Raw genomic sequence first — 21762 nt, 5'->3', positions numbered from 1 at the left:
AAGATATATACATATATATAAAGACTCAATCATTGCACGTGGTATTGACAATTCACACAGCAGAAAGAACCATTAACTTGTCAAGCCAGACCAGGTCCTTATTTATATTATATATACCCACGCTATCCACTATGGTCATAATTCGCAATTTGATATTTGGTTTATTGGTTGGTTGGATAATTAAGTAGTTCTTAAATATCTTTCGTGTAAGTTTAATGTTGGTCTGATCCCATAATTTATAATATCTTTTGCTCAGTCGACTTGTCCGAAACTTTGGGAATGATTACTGAAATTACTTGGAGAATGATAATTACATAAGACATATCCATTCCAGAATTCTCACGAACATCAAAATGGATTACTGGAGATTTTTATATAAACATTGTTCGTTTTATTATATAGCTGGGCAATCTGGACTTGTTACAGTTGGGCTATATATGAAGCATCACCCTTTCTTTTATTACTTTTTATAGAATCCAATTCCAAATTTTTTATGCTCCTATTAAAAATCTGTAACGTTCTGTTAAAACCTTATATATATATCGCCAAAAATTAAATACATACACTCTTTCGTTCTTTAATTTTTTTCCAATATTTTCTTAGGATAAATATTAATTTTAATCATTTAAAGATATAGGGTATCATTAGTTTAGTTCTCTAATAATAAATGTATTAAAATAATTCTTCAACTTCAACTTTTTGATATTAAATCGATTCATTATATGGTCATCTCTTAATATCAAATTAGTCTTTTAAAATAATTAACTAAACGTTAAAATTTGACATTAAAGAAATATTGTTGTGCTTCATTATTAAAGAAATAAATTATTAGATCAACAAAATTATTTGAGATATTTATGCCTATCTTTTTCATATTTACTCTACTTACTTTTCTCAAATACTGTATATCACAATCTTAACTAATTTTCACCCTTTCTTTCTCCTCTTGAAATTGTGATCTAACAGTGTTGGAGAAAAATATATAAAGTAGGCATAAAAAATGATAAGAATAATATATTATCGGGTTTAGTATGTGTCTTTTTAAAGGACATAAGTTTATGTTCTTTCACCCCTTATAACTATGTATTCCTCGGAGTACATAGTTATAATATGAATTTTTTTTTTCTCTCTCTCTCTCTACATCAGCCGACGAGTTTCTTAAAAGTTTCTGAAGAGAAAAAAAAGAGAGAGTAACTTTAATATTATAATTATATATTTTTCGGAGTACATAGTTATAATGAGTGAAATGACATAAGCTTATATCCTTTAAAATGACAAATAATTTTCCCTATATTATCCCCAGTTATTTATGGAAGGTGTAAAGAACTATTTTAACGCAAAAGCTTAAGCTATTGAGGAATTAATGATTTTATATATATATCTCCTAATAAGAGAGTCCATTGAGCTTGAAAGATGGATGATACATCAGGTTCAGCCTATCTATGCTAAGAAATTCCACAAAGAAAGTGGAGGGAGATGAGGATCGAATCCAAGGACACTGAGACTCTAATACCATGTAAAGAACTATTTCAACCTAAAAACTTAAGTTATTGTATGAGACTATATTAATTATTTTATATCTCTAACATAAGTAAATTCATCCCTGACAATCTTGATGTTGGGCTCAGCTTCGCAAGATAATGCCTTTCATCAAAACTCAAATGATTTTAATTTTCCACAAGTATTCACATTCCTTCTATATAGTTTGATGGGTTCTATCTTTCTATTCCTTCCTTCTTTGTTTTGATTGTGATATTGGTTTATCTCTATTTGTTACCTTGCTACTTGACTAATATTTATAATTCTTCATTCTCGGCAATAGAGAGATATTTTTAGTTTCGAAAAATGGCCATCATATGCTTTCTCTTTGTTCGTTTTCTACATAGACATCCTTAATACACGTTTTTTTTAATTATTATTTTAAGGACCATCAGAAATGTGATAATTCGTAATTAATTAATCACTTCTATCACATTACATTACATCTTTTTAACGTCAAACTTAAATAACAGAAAAAATAATCCTAATAAAAGATTTTTGGTAAAAATAAAACAAAACAAAACTGATTCCCGAGTTCTCTGAATTCCCCTAGGGGGTGTTTGGTTCAAGTTTTTGGAGAGGATTACCGGTAATCCTTCTTTGGTAAATGTAATTACCACGTTTGGTAGAAGGAATAAATTACGATTCTCAGATATCTAAGGATTACCGGTAATTTGATTTATAAAGAAAAGTCACTATTCAGATTACCAAAAATAATATGGTAATTCGGAATACCAATCAGAATACCAAGTAAAGGGAAAGCACAACAATAAATTTTGAGATAAAAATACCCAATACACATAAAAATCTAGACCCAATCTATCAATTACAAAAGTAAAAATAGTTTGGGGTTATTTTTGTAAAATAACCTCATATTCCAAGTCATATTTCGTTCTAAACCAAATATGGAATCAATAATTTTTACCCAATATTCCCGGTAATATTTTGGCGAACCAAACACATCTTTCGTAAGATTCCAAGTAAACTCAATTTCTACTGAATTCCCATTAATCATGATTTCCGGTCACCAAAAAATTTCTCTTGTACCAAACACACCCCTATAGACTCAAGCCTATTTAACTAGATAATTTAGCAGTTTTCTATATTTTAACGTTAATCTCCTTTTTCTGAAAATAAGAAAAAAAACAACACTGCCTTTCCGATGAAACCAATCAGGTTTCACAATCCAGTGCACTACTGTTTCTTACATTTGTCCTCTTTTGCCTATGTCAACGCAGAACAAATCTTTGGTGCTAGTGTAGCACCAAAGATTCAGTACATCACACCAATAAAAATATTATATGTCAGCTAAAGTTTTATTTTGTCTGACAAATTTTTTCTCTCTCCTATGATGTGTAATGCTCTCATTGGTGAGATGCACTGAATCTTGGTACAACAGTAGCACCAAAGATTTATTCGTCAACGCATAACAAGGTGTTGATAAATACACGCGGAGAGACCCCGAATACGTACAATGAATGAGTAATGAGACAGATACATTATTTACCAGGAAAGATTAAGAACCAAAGAGTGAAATAATGCTTTGTATTTGTCATTTAACATGACACAACAAAGTTTTTCACACAATATTTTGTGGGGCCTATACTTTTTGAAGAAAAAAGAAAAGAAAAACTACGGCACGCAAAACGAATCTCTATAACATTACACAATCATTTTTCCTACAACATAACTCTTATAAAACCCATAATACATACAACTAAGTAACAAAATTCGATCTCTCAGTCTTATTTACCATTTTTCAAGAATAAAAATATTAAAAAAGTGTTAAATAATATGTTATTAATTTATTTATTTTTGTATAAAATCATATATTACACTTTGTTTTTATACCAATTTTAGATAACTTGATGAACTGTGATTAACAAATCTAACCGCCTCAACTAACTAAAAGTCTAAAACAACCATATTCTGACAAAGTGCAACATGATCATCTCCCCTCACACACGAGAGTCCAATGAGCTTGAAGGGTGGACGATGCACATGTCCATCTACCTGTGCGAAGAAAGAAATTTCACTAGAAAGAAAGTGGGGGCGGTGAGAATCGAACCCACTACACCGAAGCTCTGATATCATGTGAAGAACCAATTCAACCAAAAGCTTAAGCTGTTGGGTGAGGTTACATTAATAATTTTATATATCTCAATACAGATAAGCAGTTCTATGGCCATTTGATTAAATTAAATCCTTATATTACGATAATGGCGATGAAATCGTAATGCGAACAACTAGGCAATTTTTTTTCTTTGATTGTCTCGTTGATCGGAAACCTAACCCCAGTTTCAGACGACTTCGTACTTTTAAAAATTTTGGTTGAATTAATTCCAAAGAAAAGGTTATCCTTGCTGCAACTGCAAGTGGAATGGAATTAAAGATGTCTCGTTCATACATGGAGTGGTAGGTACAGATAACTAAGCCACCGGCCACTCGTTGAGCTCAACAACGGTATATATTTTTAGCAATGACTTTGACTTCGATAACCAATTCAATATAAAAATTTAACTTGTTGAATAAGGATTTTTTAAATAGTTTATATTATTCTTTAGCATATTCTTTCATGTAAAAGTTTTTTAGGCTTGAAGCATGAATATTACACATGTCCAATTATTTAGTTTATCTTGTGCTTATTTAATTCCACTAGAAAGTGAAAAATGATAAAGATCAAACTCGTGAAGTTCTAATACCATATAAAAAATTAATTCAAATAAAAAATTTAAACTATTGGGTCAATTTTTTTTTAATAATTTATATTATTCTCTAATATAAAAGATAAATTTAATCTAAAAATTTAAGTTATTATGTGATAACTTTTTATTGATTTATATTATTATGATATTATTGTGAAAGGAATTAAACATGTCTTGTTCATACATGGAGTGGGAGATACAGATAACGAAGCCAGCTCGTTGTGCTGGACTAAAGTATCTTTTTTGAGCAATGACTTTGACTTTTCAAAGGAGGATATTATTGTGAAAGGATATATTTATGGACATCATAAAATGATTATAACGTATAAACAACTCATACTTCTATAATTGTAATATTTAATATATATATATATATATATATATAATAGATTTAAAATTTTAGTTTTTTTTTTTTAAGAATGATAGCCCAGGAAGCAAGAAAAAAAAAAAAAAAAAAACTAGAAACAGCTCGTGGAGGATCTCCTTTGGTAAAAGGCTGATCAATCCCTGAGGAGGTGAGGTGATGTTGGTCCTGGTGATCCCTGATCTCAATGCTAGATTTGCTAGCCAGTGGGCACATTTATTCCTATCTCTACAGATGTAGTGTCTTTGAATTTCCTGTCTCTACAAATTTAGGTTTTTGTAGTACTCATGAATCTTCGATTTTCAATATCTTGAATACTTTTTTTTTTTTTGATAACAATCTTGAATACTTTTATGTAATGAGATATATCAAACTCGCGTGCACTTTGAATATGCAGAAGGTCATCCTTGAAATATTAATGTAACGATTTAAAAAATAATAATTAAAATAACATTTATGTAACCCACAAGCTAGTCGTTCTTTTTTTCTTCTTCTTCTTTTTTTATCTAAATTTCAGAAATATAAAGTTATTAGTATTGATTTAATTAGTTATGAGAGATTTAGGGAGCCTTTGTTTGGCATGTGAGGCTTGAAACTTGAAAGTATGATTGTTTATGTTTTTTAGCCTATAAAACAGGGGAAATGTTTTTCTCGTCTTATATAAGAATTTTTTTTTTCATATTACACATTTATCAAAATTCAAGTCAATATTTCTTCTTCTTTTTTAATTATGGGATCCACTTAATTACATCGGGTTTTTGACCCTTTTGCCCCTAATTAAATAATTAATAACCAATTTGCCCCTCCCCCAGAACTATCCACCATCCTGCCCCCATTTAGTCGATTATGTTGCACTTTTAATCGACTAAATGGGCTAAACTCAGAAATTATGAAACGCGAATTTTAGTCGACTAAAAACTCATCTTAATCGACTAAATTGTTTGCACTTTTAGTCGACTAAGCACATTATTTAGTCGACTAAAGATATGTTCATGTTCATGTTCATGTCTGACAAAATAACAATAAAATAAAGTAGCATTTAAAACCTAGAAGAGAAAGGGAAGATGAAGATCTTCCGTCTTGATCGATCGAATCCTTGAATCTCCGAGAAGCTCCAAGGAATCTCCGTTCTCTTTGTTGTTTTTCTCCTCTTGATTCTCCAAAAGTTTCTTCTTCTTATGTTTCTGATCCTTTTATTAGGTTTTGGGAAAACCTATTTTCCTTTGCACTCCAATTGGGCCTTATTTTAGCTGATTCGCACTTAAAAATATATCGCCCGCGCACGGGGCGCCAAGCCTGGCGCCCCAAACTTGGGAGAAACAGAAGCTGAATCTGTAAACGGCGCCCCGGGCGCCAACTCTGGAGTGTCGTGCGCCAACTCCCGCGCGCTGGGCGCCAGGTTGGAGCGTCGTGCGCCACCTCCCGCGCTCCGTGCGCGGCCGAAACAGAAGCAAATCGTCGATAAGGCGCCCCGTGCGCCAGGTACCGAGCCCCGTGCGCCAGTTTGGCGAATCGTGCGCCAACCTCCGCGCGGCGTGCGCCAGAGGGAAATTTGGTTTCTCTGTTTTTGCTCCTTTTTGCGGTGTTTCGTGCTATTTAACATATAACTTGAGTGAGAGCATGATTGAGAAGGAATAATCAATATTTCTTGCATTTAATGACTATTTTCACACATTTATGATTAATTCCTTGCTTCTTTTAAGTTAAAAAACATCATCTGCTAGACTCACATCAACTACATGTCAAGCTAAGCACACAGATAGTCAATTTCTGGAGCTCTGGAAAACCATCACCATAAGATTCCCACCATGCTACTGGACTCTTGGTTTCAACTCCATCCATAGCAAAAGTAGTCCCAAAAAGGCCTTTACGATGCTTGAATTACTCAAGTTGTTCATCAATCTTTCTTTCTATAGTTGTATCTTCCACCATCCTTTTTATACAATCATATAGTCCAACTTTTACTTCATAATCAACTTTAAATGTAGGACAATAATGTTGTCTTGGGTTAAGGTAATAGAATGTAGCATGCAAAGGCCTATGAAGTTGCTTCTCCCATCTTGCATCATTGACATCCTAAATAGGTTGATAACTAAAAAAATGAAAAGATAACAATTGAATTAATTTTGAGTTAAAAATGTCTATAACTTTGAATTAAACAAATTAATTGATAACTTACAATGAAAGTTTTTTTTTGAAATCCTCTTTAATTTTCTCCTTGGCACGATCCATTGCCTCATAAATGGAAGTGCCCCTATCAAACAAATCTCAACTTTTTTCCAAAAGTGTTTATCCATCACTACATTTTCAATAAGTTTTCCATCTGTTGACTTTGCATACTTGCTATTCATCTATTCATTTGACATGAACATTCTTTTTACAGGAAGTTTATGGTCATGGAGGCATTTCAAAGTCAAATAGGATGTGGCAAAGCGAGTCATGGCGGGTCTAATCAAATCTGCCACTAGTGAAGTTGTGTAATATTGAAATGAGAGATGTTCTTGAATAGATTTAATTTGTAATTTTTCCCTTTATAAATTGTGTCTTTATGAAGGGGTATTTTCTTCTCTAAATCTTCCAGCATCAAATCAATGCAGTGAGCACTGCAAAGTGTCCAATACATTTTCTTTCTTTTTTCCATCAACAAAGCTCCAGCAGCTTTATAATTTGCAGCGTTATCCGTCACAACTTGGACAACGTTTTCTTCACCAATCTCCTCTACCACTTCATCAATCATCTTAAAAATCTTATCAGCTATTTTGGTGATGTGAGAAGCATCAATGGACTTAAGGAACACAATTCCTATAGAGCTATGCACACAAAAGTTGATTATTGTTCTTCTTCTTTTACCAGTCCATCCATCGGTCATTATTGTGCATCAGTTTTCTTCCATAGATCCTTATGTGTTTCAACAAAAGCCATTGTCATATCATATTTTTGCTTCAAGTATTTCACTCTACACTCATGATAAGATGGTGGCTTGAAACCCGGTCCATGCTTAGCAATTGATTCACACATCTTTTTGAAATCATCGTTATTCATAAAATTGAAAGGAATTCCATTGTTATACATAACAATACAAATGTTAAGACATGCCTCCTCCCTTAAGTTCTTCTTGAATATGGTATTGAGGGTTATAGGAGTAGATGTTCTACTTTTCTTGAAAATATCGGAGCCACCACTAACAACTTTCTCTTATACTTCTTGCACATTGCACTCTAAATTTTTGTTCAATGATTTTCCTTGTTATGCTCCAATAAGAAGATCCAACATCTCAGTTTTTACTTCATCTGGCACTGTTATACATGGTTCAACATCTTTAGATGTTCTTGCCAAATGGTGCTTCACACGAAAAACTCCAGCAGACATTATTTTAGGACAATACTTGCATTTAAGCTTTTTTTGTTTCTGGAACTTCAATTGAATGCTTCCATGCAGGATCTAACCTATTTCCAGGAGCATTTCTAGGCAATTTCTTCCCCCAACAGTAGTGTTACTTACACTAATAGAAGCCAGATTGCTATTACTATCAGCAGCACTTGATGAAGCCATATGATTTCAAAATATATTTAAATAAAGTTCAGAGAAATGATCTCAGTTTTAAGCTTTCAAATTTCAGCCAAAACATAATAGATAATAAAATAAACAAACAGAATCCAGAAACAATATTATGTGCATAATTTTAAACACTCTTATTAAATAAAGCAGAAGTACATAATTTTGCATAAGTAAATTCTTCATGTGCATCCAAAAGGACCAAAACAGAGGCCAGAAAAAGTGAAATATTTAGAGAAATACATAATTTTAATTTTTATATTATTTCTATAAAATGAAAATTTGGGTTGGTTGAAGCAACCAGAAAAAAAGAATCAATTTCTGACATAACTCGAATACTATGAATTCAATAAAAGGGAGAAACTATTCTTAACATGGATTATTGAAATTTAATACAGTCTCATTTGTTTAATATCTCTCAAGGGAAGAACAAACACAATTTTTTTTATGATTTATCATATAAAAAGGGTGACCATACAAAGAACTGAAAGAAGCGACCAGAAAGGATAAGCAACCATAAAAAATAAATAATGGAAGAAACGATCAAAAAAATAAAATAAGGGAAGAATTTAGAAAAAAAAATTCCATGAAAAAACGAGAGGTCAAAATCCTTACTTGATGATGATTCAAGAGAGGAGAAAGCTAGAAAGGAGAAGCTTCTAACAAACCAAGAGAGAGGAGAGAAACGTCGTTGTCCCAAGCTGCTTATTGGTTTGTCCGATACCAGCGAAAGAAAAAGAACCTTGCGACTTGCAGAAAGAGAGTGCAGACATAGACTACCGACAGAGACCCAATACAATATGGTAATGTGAAAAAAAAAAGATCTTTTATTAATAATAGATATTAAAACCAAAAGGACAAAAATGTCATATTTTTTTATTTTATATGACAACACAGTAAAAGGACAACTGAGACTGCTCTTTCTCCAGCCCAAAATCTGATTTTTTTTTTAATACTGAGTCAACTCAGTAAACTCTCGAGTCAATCGAGTTGACTCGTTGTTTCTATCGAGTCAGCTCATTTTACGTTTCTACAACCGTTTTAATGCGTTTTTTGGGTAAAAAAAAATGTAAAATCGTATATTTCAACCGAGTTGACACTACATTTTGGGTCAACACTGATTCTGACTTTCCCGGGGGAAAAGAAAAATATACCTGAAACATTAGACCAAATTAATCCTGAAAATTACTTCGAGTCATTACCTTGTGAACCTTATGAACAAATTGGATCCGAGAAAGACAACCATGTTCCATGCTCATTCATTAGTCTCTTACCTCAGCAAAAACAAGAAAAAAAAGTTGTTATAAAAAAAAAAAAAAACAAGAAAAAAAGTTATTAAGAGAGAGAGAGTACGTTTGCGGGGTAGAAGAAGAGCGAAATGGAAAACATGGAATGATTTATCGGTGGGAACAGGGATTGAACCGCATAGGAACCCAACGGGATTTGGAGTAGCGATTTCCAATGTTCCCACACACAGAAGCTTGTGAGAATTTTCTGAGTTCAACGATGAAGACAACTTGGCCATGGGAATTCGCTGAGAAAGCGACAACAACTATGTATGTACGAAAGCTACAATAAACAACAAAAACCAAAACCCTTGAAAAAATGGTTGTGCTAGACAGAGAATGTAAGGGTAGTTTTATCAACTCTGAATTATGTTCAAGTGGGATTTTACCTGATCGACAAGAGAATAGAAATAGTGAAAGGGAATTAATAAATATTGAAACGATATCCCTTTCACGCCACTACTACATGTAGTGTCCGTCTATTGACCGAGTTTGGGATTAGGTTGGAAAGGTATAGATCGGACAGGTAATCTAATTCTATTTCTAGATTTTATACTTTTTACTTAATGAAATTACTGAATGAAATGAGCGGGGTAAAAAAACATAGGTCTTATTTGATTATTCCTACCTGTTAGTAATATCCATTAACTTAAGCTTTCTTGATCGCAGACAGAGAGAGAGAAGAGGGGGGAATGAACGATGCTGTTGTAGGCTGAAAAAACAAAAAATATTATAAACAAAATTAATTACAAGGGCTATTTTCGTACATTCACCTCATATTTCCGGCAATATTTTATCATCAATTAAATATAGGCTCAGAAATCTTAAGTCAATATTTCCGGTAATATTTTGGTCTACCAAACAACTTTTTGTTAATATTCTCAGAAAACTCACTTTCCCAACATATTTTTGGAAATCATAATTCTTGGATAAAAAAAAAATTCTCCTCTACCAAATGGCCTCTAAAAGAAAAATAATATTTTATTTAATGTATTCTTATAATTAAGATTTCTATCAAGTCAACGAGGGATGACAATTCACAACAATGTTATTAAAATCGGTCCGGTCATTGACCTGGTCGAGTTACTGGGTCACTGGTTCAACCAGTGGGTCATTGGTTCAACCGTATAACCCGGTAATTATATGCAATTTTATAATTTATATTAAAAAACTATAAACATACTCAAATGTCTAAAAAATTGACAAAAAATTCAAATATTTTAATATAAAAAATAATAAATCACGTATTATTATATAATAAAGGATCAAACAAAAATATAATGATCGTGATACGGGGCTTTAGATTCAGAAAATGGCATCTCTAATTATAAATCAAATCAAAATTTTATGCATCGTGCATAATTGAGATAATATTAATGTTGTAGGTACATAACTTATGTAAGTCAATAAGCAAAAAAATATTCAAATATGTCCATTATGATTTTTTTTTTAAAAAAAAAATTGGAAAGTTTTTCTGGGACCGGGCTGGGTCACCGGTTTTCATGAAAACCGGCCGGGTCGCACCGTTTCTGATGCATGGCCGGTCTGTTGCTTCAACCGGACCGGTTATATGATAGGTTTACCAGTTCCCGGGTCGGTCCGGTTTTACTAACAATGATTCACAGTTTACATCAATTTCAGATTATATAATATTCAGGGAGTTTTTTAAGTTTTTTCAACCAATAAGTGAGTAAGTATTACCTGAGCCGATGTAATGTAGAATATAATATTCAGGGATGATTACATTTATTACTACTTTAGGCTTACTATATATTATTATTATCTTATTCCCCTTTGATCAATTTGAAATCAACATGAAAAAATTGAAAAAAAAAAAACTAACTGTTGTTGATTTCAAATTGACCAAACCTTAACTAACCAGATAGTAAGAAAAGTAAGACTAAAATGATATTAAGTATAATCTTCTTCTAATATTAAAAAGTAAAAATAAAGCCAACAGTATAAAATAAATTATACTAATTGTGAATGATTCTTTTTATAATTTGATAGATAATTTTAAAGTAAATATTCATTTTAATCCTAAATAGATAACCCTAAACAGCAAATTACTGATTTTTTTTTTTTACAGAGAAATTTCCGAGTATTTATTAGCCGATATCACATTTTGTCTCTAAACTATTAATTAAATGCTGGTTGTTATAACGATTAAATGGATTAAGTATGGTTAACATATAAACTACGGTATTTTAAGTTTTTTCAGCCAGTAAGTGAGTAACTATTAGCTGAGCCGATGCAATGTATAATATAATATTAATGAATGATTATATTTACTATTATTTTAGACTTATTACTCTTATTATCTGATTGATTACATTCGATCAATTTGAAATTAACGGTTAAAAAATGAAGAAAAAAAACTAACTTATTTTGATTTTAAATTGACCCAACTATAATCAGTTAGGTAGTAAGAGTAGTAAAGATAAAATAGTAGTAAATATAACCTTCCTCTAATATTAAAAGGTAAAAATAATGTCAATAGTATAAAATAAATTATACTAATTGTGAGTGATTCTTTTTATAATTTCATATTAAAAATGATTGACAGATAATTTTAAAGTAAATATTCATTTTAATCCTCAACAGATAACCCTAAACAGCAAATTTTTGAGTTTTTTCTTTTCTTTTAATAGAGAGATTGCTGAGTATTTATTAGCCGGTATTCACATTTTGTCTCTAAACTATTAATTAAATACTGGTTGTTATATCGATTAAATGACCTAAGTATGGTTAACATATAAACTCCAGTATTTTAAGTTTTTTCAACCAGTAAGTGAGTAACTATTAGCTGAGCCGATGCAATAGAATATAATATTAAGAGATAATTATATTTACTACTATTTTAGGTTTACTACTCGTGTTACTTGATTGATTATCATTCGATCAATTTGAAATCAACGGTTAAAAATGAAAAAAAAAACTAACTGCTATTATTGATTTTAAATTGAACCAACTGTAATCAATCAGATAGCAAGAATAGTATTGATTTTAAATGGCCTACGTATGGTTAACATATAAACTCTAGTATTTTAAGTTTTTTCAACCAGTAAGTAACTATTAGGTAAGCCGATGCAATGTAGAATATAATAGTAAGGGATGATTATTTTTACTACCATTTTAGGCTTACTATCTTATTACTTGATTGATTATCATTCGATCAATTTAAAATCAACAGTTAAAAATGAAAAAAAAAAAACTAATTGCCGTTGATTTCAAATTTAACTAATCAGATAGTAAGAGTAGTAAAGCTAAGATGATAGTAAACATAATCTTCCTCTAATATTAAAAAGTAAAAGTAATGTCAACGGTATAAAATAAATTATACTAATTGTGAGTGATTCTTTTTATAATTTCACATTAAAAATGACAGACATATAATTTTAAAGTAAATATTCATTTTAATCCTTAAAAAACCTATAACATTAATTTGATTTAAAATAAAATTGAGGAATTTATCCCCGCATCAAAATCAATTTTATCTTACTAATAGTGGGAGTATTGTAAATTAAGGAGGCCTAACTATTTTTTCTAATCAGGTCAAACTTATTAGTCAGAGCATATACGAACGCATGTATTAACAGATACTAGTTGATTACCCGTGCGATGCACGGAGAAAAAATAAATCGGTTTGTTTGTCCCGTAAACGAATTAATAAGAAAATCAGTTTGTTCGTATGACATAAACATGTAACTTTTAAGGTAGGAACAAAAAAAGAATATAATAATTTAAACACAGTAAATTCCATTGTTGACAACAAAATTTCCATTAAAAGTAATTAAAAGTAATTCTTTTCCCACCATCCATATTTAAATTCAAAATTTTAAACCATTTCAAGTTTCGAATTTTAGATCAGATGACCAATTTCAACATAAAAGCAATTAAAACAGCTGATTTCTTTTTGGATACCAATGTGATGGGCAGTGGGACATTCAATGCCTTGTCTGCCACCACAAATGGTCATTTAATTATTCGATTTAAAAATTAAAATTCGATTTTAAAAGAAATTTTTTTTCCCACCATCCATATTTAAATTCAAAATTTTAAACCATTTCAAATTTCGAATTTTAGATCAGATGACCAATTCCAACATAAAAAACAATTAAAACAGCTGATTTCTTTTTGGATACCAATGTGATGGGTAGTGAGACATTCAATGCCTTGTCTGCCACCACAAATGATAATTTAATTATTCGATTTAAAAATTAAAATTCGATTTTTAAAAGTAATTCTTTTCCCACCATCCATATTTAAATTCAAAATTTTAAACCATTTCAAATTTCGAATTTTAGATCAGATGACCAATTCTAACATAAAAAGCAATTAAAACAGCTGATTTCATTTTGGATACCAATGTGATGGGCAGTGGGACATTCAATGCCTTGTCTGTCACCACAAATGGTCATTTAATTATTCGATTTAAAAATTAAAATTCAATTTTAAAAGAATTTTTTTCCCACCATCTATATTTAAATTCAAAATTTTAAACCATTTCAAATTTCGAATTTTAGATCAGATGACCAATTCTAACATAAAAAGCAATTAAAACAGGTGATTTCTTTTTCGATACCAATGTGATGGACAGTGGGACATTCAATGCCTTGTCTGCCACCACAAATGGTCATTTAATTATTCGATTTAAAATTTAAAATTCGATTTTTAAAAGAATTTTTTTTCCAATTTACCCAATAAAGAAAGTTTGTATATGACATGTAGTGTGAATACAATTTGTAGAATTGACCAGGGAGTGACACTTGGCAAAACTTTTCAACATTGAACTCTCTTATATATATATATATATGTATATATATATAGATTTGAAAAAAAGGAAAGACAAAGGAAAGTTGATTAATTCATTTAATTGTAAGAAAAGATATGAAATTGCAAATAAAGTGGACAAATATTTTGTATGTACCTCTGAAAACGTCTCATTCTCAGGTAAAATTCGAATTTTTAATTACCGAATCAATTATATAATTGTTTGCATACAGTAATTTATTAAATGAGATACTAATTAATACGGGATTAGTTAAAAAATATTAAAAAAAGTAATTGTATATAAATCAAACTTTAGAATAATTAGGTTTTTCCTCAATATAGGTTGGACATAAAAAAAAAAACAATAATTTTTTTTATAAACTTGTTCGTTCTTGCGTTATTCTTAATGGCAGTTTCTTTCTATCATAATTTGTTTGGTATCTTGTTTCTTTAGTGAATATCAAAGAAAAAATGGAAAAAGTTTGCTCATCTCGTATTTAAGTTTTCAAGTGAGACACGATGTTTGGAAGTAATAAATTTTATACCATATCTTAATCATTGATGAGCGAAAATCATTGCTTAATATTTGTATTGTAATTAATAATTAATTAATATTAATTAATTCATATGACTTTTTGAATTATAATCATTGGTTGCACAGAAATCAACAATTGAAATAAGACTAATAAGTCTTACACCGATATAAAATTATCTTGATGCTTGAGCTTATTTAATGTAATAATTTGTCCCTTAATCTATTTGATGATAATTCTCAATTATCGTGAAGTTTTCTTTGACCTAACAAATCTTAAATGCTTGTTTTAGACTCAAAAAAAAAATTTATTTCATTCTTAGACCCAAAAAAAGTTATTTAATTTCTATAAAACATTTATAAAAAGATAACTACTGTTAATATATCTATTAATTTAATTTCGGGTTAGTTTAATTAGATTAATTAAATAATTTTTAAAATAAAAACAATATCAGAATTCAAATTCAAATAAAATTGATATCAAAGAATAAATAAATAAATAACTTTATTTAAATTTGGTAAAGAACATGATTGTAATCAAACCTATGTCAAAAGACGTGGTCCAAGGAGATTCCGTTTTATTTCTTTCCTCCACATCACGCGCCTCGGGTCTTTGCCTTTTACCTCTTTGCTTCGTGGGTCTCCACTCGGCATTTATAGCCGTTATAGACGGCAAATTTGTTTTATTTTTTTAACTTAATGATACTAATAATGGTAATCATAAATCACAATAATATAATTTTGTTTAGCAATCAGTTACAGACAGAACATCAAAAATAGAAAAAGAAAGAAAAGATTGATAAAATGTATTTATTCAGAAAGAGAAGAAACAAGACGCCAAACATAAAAGGGAAAGGCACCCTTCTTCTTGTGTTGTTTGTTCCGAAGCACTGTTGTTGGGTTGGGTTTATGGCCTTGAATGCCGTCTGGGGTTCCTCTTCTCTCTAAAGCTGACCCCTTTCTCTCTCTCAGGTCTCACTCACACAGCTTCTCTCTCTGTTTATAGAACAGCTATGGTAGCAGACATGTGTTTCCTCTACAAGGTAATTCCTAGTTCCTTCTTTCTTAATGCTTCTTCTATGTACTCTTAAACCCAAATGTTCTGTTTGCTCTCTGAAACAATGTGCTTCTTCTCTTTCTTCCCTTATTTGGCTACTATTCTAAGTTCCCACACTATGCACTATTTTGTTGCAATGTTTCAACTTTAAAGAACACTAGGGAATTCTCACTCTCTTTTTCCAGTTTAATTTTGAAAATTTATGGGTACTTTTATTTATCTCTGACTGAACTGGGGGAAGAAACAGTCGAGCGTGGCCAAAGATGAATGCTTTGAGTTTGGGGAAGAATTATTGATACTCGTATGGGTTTAAAGACGAACCCTTTGAGCTCCTTTGCATGTTTCGATTGGGTTTGTTATCTGAATTTGGGGGCTCATTATTCTTTAGCATATACGTTTATTACCAAATGTGTGTATCTTGTTATGTTGAGGGCTAGCCTCGTTGGAACTAATGCTTCTAAAGCAAGGTGGTTGAATCCCAATACTTATCGTGTATTGTTTGGCTTTTTTTAAATAGTGAATGGTATGAATAGTAAGATTCACAGACATAATAAAAAATAATTTAAAAATATATACTGTGACATAAATAGGAGACTCTTTTCTTGTGGGCGTCTCTGTTTTTTCAGTATCATTTTTGTTAGGACCGAAGAGATTTATATTAATTTCAATATTTGTTTGATTGTTTCCCTAATTAATTGTGACTTTCCATATTTATTTTTGAATTTGAATCACAAATCATACGGATTCTAATAAATATTAACTTTTCAGATTTTTTTTTGAAATAAAAATTGTGATACGAATACGATACACGATACGATCCAATATTGAATCGTTCGATATAACAATTCACGGTATCAATTTTGATACAGGCAACCGATACATATAGCTATTGTATTGTATCGCATGATACATATCGTGTATAGTGCGATACTAACAACTATGTTCTGAAGTATTCTACTGAACCCAAATTAATATCTGACTGATATTTGGTATTGGATTCAACACCAATTTGATAATGTCCTATGTTTCTTTTCCCATTCACATTCTTGTGGGATTTGGGGAAGGGGGAGGCTCCATCAGTTTATCTATTTGATGCCCTTCCTAGCATTGAAAGTTGTCATATTATTGGCATTCTAGTAACTTTTTTCTCATACGTGGGTCGCAGGATACTCTTGTTATAAAGCCTCCAAAGAAATCACCAATGTTATTAAGGGTGGCAGTCTTAATCTTTACAATGTTATGCGGCATTTTTATCTTCTCTGCATGTCTAAAGCAGATAAGCACTCAAGCAAGGATTAAATTTACGGAATTGAAAGTCATTGACAACCCTTCTCAAAGTAGAGTGAAGCTAACGAATATTCCTGACCCACTACATTATCCCAAACCTGTATCCTTTAGCAGGTAATGGGAAGTTTCTGTTGATCATTACCAGTTGACTTTCATTAGGCACTGATTGATTGTCTTGTTCTTGCAAGGAACGAGTGTGCTCATAATCCTGTACTATTCTTTGCAATATTGTCAAATCAGAGATCAGGCAGTGGGTGGTTTGAGACCCTTTTAAATAGCCACATTAATGTAAGCTCAAATGGGGAGATATTTTCTGTTAGAGAGAGAAGGCAAAATGCTTCTTCAATTTTACAGACTTTAGATAAAGTTTACAATTTGGACTGGCTCAATAGTGCTTCCAAGAATGAATGCTCAGCTGCAACTGGCTTAAAGTGGATGCTTAATCAGGTATGCATACTTTTTGTTAAGTGCTGTCAACACAAGCACACATTCATTGATATTCATGTTACTGTGGCTTTTTGGCTAAAGAGACTGTTTTGAAACTTTTCTTTAATATCTGTCTTTCGTGTTTATGCATTAGTTTCTGTAGTTGTACATGTATTGGCCTGAAGGCTGAAGGATTGTCTAGATTTTTCACAAAACTGTTCAAAAGTCACTCTCCCGTCACCTCAAATCTTTACTAGAATATCACATGCAAATCAGAAAACAGTTTATAGTCTGCTAATTCATTGGTTGGTTACTAAACTCCTGAAGTCTGTAGGTCAAGTTCTTTGGAGCTTATGTTTTTGTTATAGATGTTCCATGAAGAAGAAAAAACACAGTTTTTGTTATTTCTATTAGCAGGAAAAGTTGCCCTCTGTATCAGGCTTAGACTGCAGTTTAATTTACACCATGTAACCCTTCCATATATTTCTGTTGTGGAGGATTTAAGTTTGTTAAGAACCTTGAGGTCACCACCCCAAAAGCAAGCTGAAAGGGAGGGAGTGTCCAATGCTTTATAAACTCCACATTAGTTGCACATACAACCAATGTGGGACTATATATCTCAACACGCCCCCTCACACAAGAGCCCATTGGGCTTGAAGAGTGGACAATGCAACAGGCTCAGCCTACCTGTGCTAAGAAACGCCACAAGAGAAAGTGGGGGGCTGCGAGGCTCTGATACCATGTAAAGAACCTTGGGATATGGTATCAGAGCTTTTGGGTTGAATTGGTTCTTTACAAAGTTAAAGTTAACCCTAGGGTGCTTAACTTCAGGGACACATTTCCATAGTATCTGGAGTCAACTGTTTTTTCTCATTTGCTGACTGCCAGTTGTGAGCATTGGATAGAATAGAGCTACATAATTGCACATGAATATAATCTGAGTTGTGAAATTTGCAGCGCAAGTATTATGTCTGATAGGTGCAACGACTAGATCTAAATTGAGAATGAGGATTTATATATCCAGCTTCTCAAAACAACTTGCTAAGCTTTATAATTTCATTATGATAATGAGCTTCACAAAAAAATACTAAGAGGCATCATTAAGAATTTCACAAGTGAAAAATTAGCGACTTCAAGAATTCCACAATCAAGTGATTCAAGATTATCTCCTCTAATATCACATGTTTTTAATTTATTTATTTTTTTGTATTTGAAGTTGACTTTTTCTGAAAGTTATTTTAAAAAATAAATAAATTTTTAAATTTTTTTGTTAAAAGTCTTGTCCTTCAAGTTTCTAGCCATATTGAGTGATGGCTGAGTGTCACAACCATGTTTGTTGTGAGTTTGAGCCAACCAAAAATAATTTTTTTAATTGGACACCTGATGACTGATGAGCAATGTCCAACATGTGTTTTACAAGTTTGGTGTGGGTGCCGGTATTGAAAGTGTGTCTGACACTCCCACACCTCAATAAGGAGAAGTGTCCATGCTTCAAAGCTAGTTATCACTGTTGAAGCTTTGCTATACTGTAGGATGTTAAATATGAAATTGTTCTGTCGTCTGGGTTCCCTAAGTTTTACCTGTTTGATCCTCCTCTTTGTTTCTCCCGAGAATTTTTGTAATGTGAAGAATAATTGGTGTAGAGATTTTTAGTTTCTTTTCAGTAGTTATATTTACTAAAAGTTTATCATAAGTGCTAAAATTCAAAGATTCCAGTCTGACAAGTTTTGTTTTGCGTTACTCATGTCTTTGACAAATTTAAAATGCACTTCTAGGGTTACTTCAGGACACATAAATATGAAAGCAGTCTCCTTAAGGGTTAGACTTCTGGATTGGAATTTTCTTGTGGCTATAAGAATTCATGGAATTTGACATATGCTCTATACCACTATACCTCACATATACTGCTCTTTCTCCCCTCTCGCTCATGCTGTGTTTACTTCCATCAAGTTTACACTGATGTTTGATCTGACCTGGTATCATCACTAAGTAATAGAATAATCAAGACATCTTCTGACCTGGTATCATCACTAAGTTATAGAATAATCAAGACATCTTCTGGTTTTTGCAGGGATTAATGGAGCACCGTGACGAAATAGCAGAATACTTCAACCGTAGAAGTGTTTCTGTTATATTTCTTTTCCGGAGAAACTTACTGCGCAGGATGGTATCCATGCTAGCCAATTCCTATGATCGTTACGCTAAGCTATTGAATGGAACGCACAAGTCTCATGTTCACTCTGCAGAAGAGGTCTCTCCATCCATCTTTCCTTTGATTTTTCTTATAATATTCTTGAAATGAAGCTTATATTTGGTTTCTTTTTTTTAGGCTGATATTCTTTCAAAGTACAAGCCCGTCATAAATTCTACATCGTTGCTGAATGACTTGAAGGATATGGAGATGAGAGCCGCAAAGGCTTTAGAATACTTCAACAGCACTCGGCATATGATCCTGTACTATGAGGATCTTATGAGTAATCACACTGTAAGGGCCTTATCATAAATTCCTAAATCTTTTATGAAAAGCTGCAAAAAATTTCCTCACGGGTTCTGGATTTGAGTTTAGCTGCATAGTTGTCCCAAAATATGATAATATAGAAAGAAATTTCCATCTTATTAACACCTTTTAACCAAGTCCCCCAGTCTTCCTGCACTCACTTATAAGGGTAAAGGAGAAATAGCTGTTTTATTTCTTCTTAGTTTTCACTTTTTATTGCATCATGGGGTTCATTATTTGTTTCTTGCAGAAGCTAAAAGATGTGCAAGAGTTTTTAGGATTGCCACCGATGGAATTAACAAGCCATCAGGTTAAGATACATAGAGGACCATTGTCAGACCACATTCAGAACTGGGATGAAGTTAACAAGACATTGAAAGGAACCGTTTATGAGAGTTTCCTTGAAGCTGACTATTAGTCCTAGTCTCTTCTAACTGTAGGAAAAGGTGTAAATACTAACTTCACGGATCTTTTGCCCCATTAAAGTTTTGATTTTGGTTTTGGTTCTGGAACACTCACTTGGTGTTCTGATGCCTTCTTTTTTTTTGCATCTGCCTCGTAATCAACTCTACACTCTGTTGATGAAATGAGTGCTTTTTGTTCGTTTGTAGTTACTTTAATTTTTTCTTTCCTGAGTGAACATGTATATGCCATTACCAGCTAATTAATTTAAGTAAACGGCCTTTCTGTGCGTTGCTTATTTGTTTATTTTTACCCTTTATAGATAAATGTTACTGAACAATTTGATTTGGTAGCCAAGTAATTGTTTTAGTTTCTCATGGTCATTGGCATCGAGAATCAACAATGAGGACGTAAGAGCTATGGGCTATAGGCCTCTTAGACGGTCCAATATCGATCTTAGTTCCACTCTATTGGGCGAGCAAACAAATCCCATTCGGGCTTCCTGCGTGATGAGAGTCACTCGGTCGAATAATATTCTTAATAATATTATTATGAAGCTATATATTTGACTTATGAAAGTTAATTAATGTGGGTGTTAACATCATCAAAGGTGTTCAATATATTTACTGACGTTATATTAGGTAAGAAAGTTTGACCTTTATGTACTAAAAAAAAAAAGTTTAACCTTTAAAGTCAGGTTGAGGAGCTTTAATGATAGTTCAAGCAAGATTCTGTTTGGATTTTTTTTTTTTTTTTTGAAGATAGAAGTTACTTATGAGCAGGAGTAGGTCAAATAGATTTTGAGAAAAGTTCTTATAATGAAAAATATTTTTTTGCTTCTAGAAGGAATTTTTTTTAAGCTCTTATCAATTTTTCTTAAATTGTGTGAATGTTTTTTATAAATAAAAAGTTATAGATTTCTTGAAATTTATGCTGTTAAGTAACTTATAAGCTAAAAATTTTAGGCAATTATCAAACAACTTTTAATATTTTTTTAAACTTTTTTTTATCTTTAACTTTTAATTTAAAAAAAAAAACTCTAGACAAGCTCTTAAACAATGTTTATACCTAGTCACTTACTTCTTGACGTCACGCTTGGGTCACTTGACATCATTCTTTTATGAAGCTCTCTATTTGACTGATTAGTTTAGGTGTTAACGATATCAACGTAGTTTAATAATATCTACGACATTATGATTATGTTGCAACAAAATTGATCTTAGGAAAACAAAAACTGTCACATCAGTAAAGAATTTTATTGTAAAAATTTAAAAATTAGAATCTTAACATTGTTTAAATTGAAGGTTTTATAAGAGTTATGTTGTAAAAAAAATGATTG

General features: G+C 31.6%; 1 protein-coding gene across 1 annotated transcript; it reads left to right on the top strand.

The window, feature by feature from the left end:
- The first annotated feature begins 15767 nt into the window (after nt 1-15767).
- LOC133288293 (uncharacterized) lies at nt 15768-20494 on the top strand. Its single transcript, XM_061486019.1, has 6 exons — nt 15768-15797; nt 16977-17212; nt 17287-17545; nt 19596-19775; nt 19854-20009; nt 20272-20494. Exons 1-6 carry the CDS (start codon nt 15768-15770, stop codon nt 20437-20439), a joined length of 1029 nt encoding a protein of 342 aa, XP_061342003.1. The 3' UTR covers nt 20440-20494.
- Nucleotides 20495-21762: the final 1268 nt, after the last annotated feature.

Source organism: Gastrolobium bilobum, unplaced genomic scaffold, assembly GCF_033153095.1.
Source record: "Gastrolobium bilobum isolate Gb01-03AN ecotype WA unplaced genomic scaffold, APGP_CSIRO_Gbil_v1 utg2810, whole genome shotgun sequence".
Taxonomy (NCBI): Eukaryota; Viridiplantae; Streptophyta; class Magnoliopsida; order Fabales; family Fabaceae; genus Gastrolobium; species Gastrolobium bilobum.
The sequence above is the reverse complement of the archived record's forward strand: the minus strand, read 5'-3'. Positions and strand labels throughout refer to the sequence as shown.

Coding starts and splice junctions, on each gene's coding strand:
- LOC133288293 (XM_061486019.1), top strand. CDS start 15,768: ATGGTAGCAGACATGTGTTTCCTCTACAAG. Junction 17,546..19,595: donor TAAAGTGGATGCTTAATCAG/GTATGCATACTT, acceptor TGGTTTTTGCAG/GGATTAATGGAGCACCGTGA. Junction 20,010..20,271: donor ATCTTATGAGTAATCACACT/GTAAGGGCCTTA, acceptor TGTTTCTTGCAG/AAGCTAAAAGATGTGCAAGA.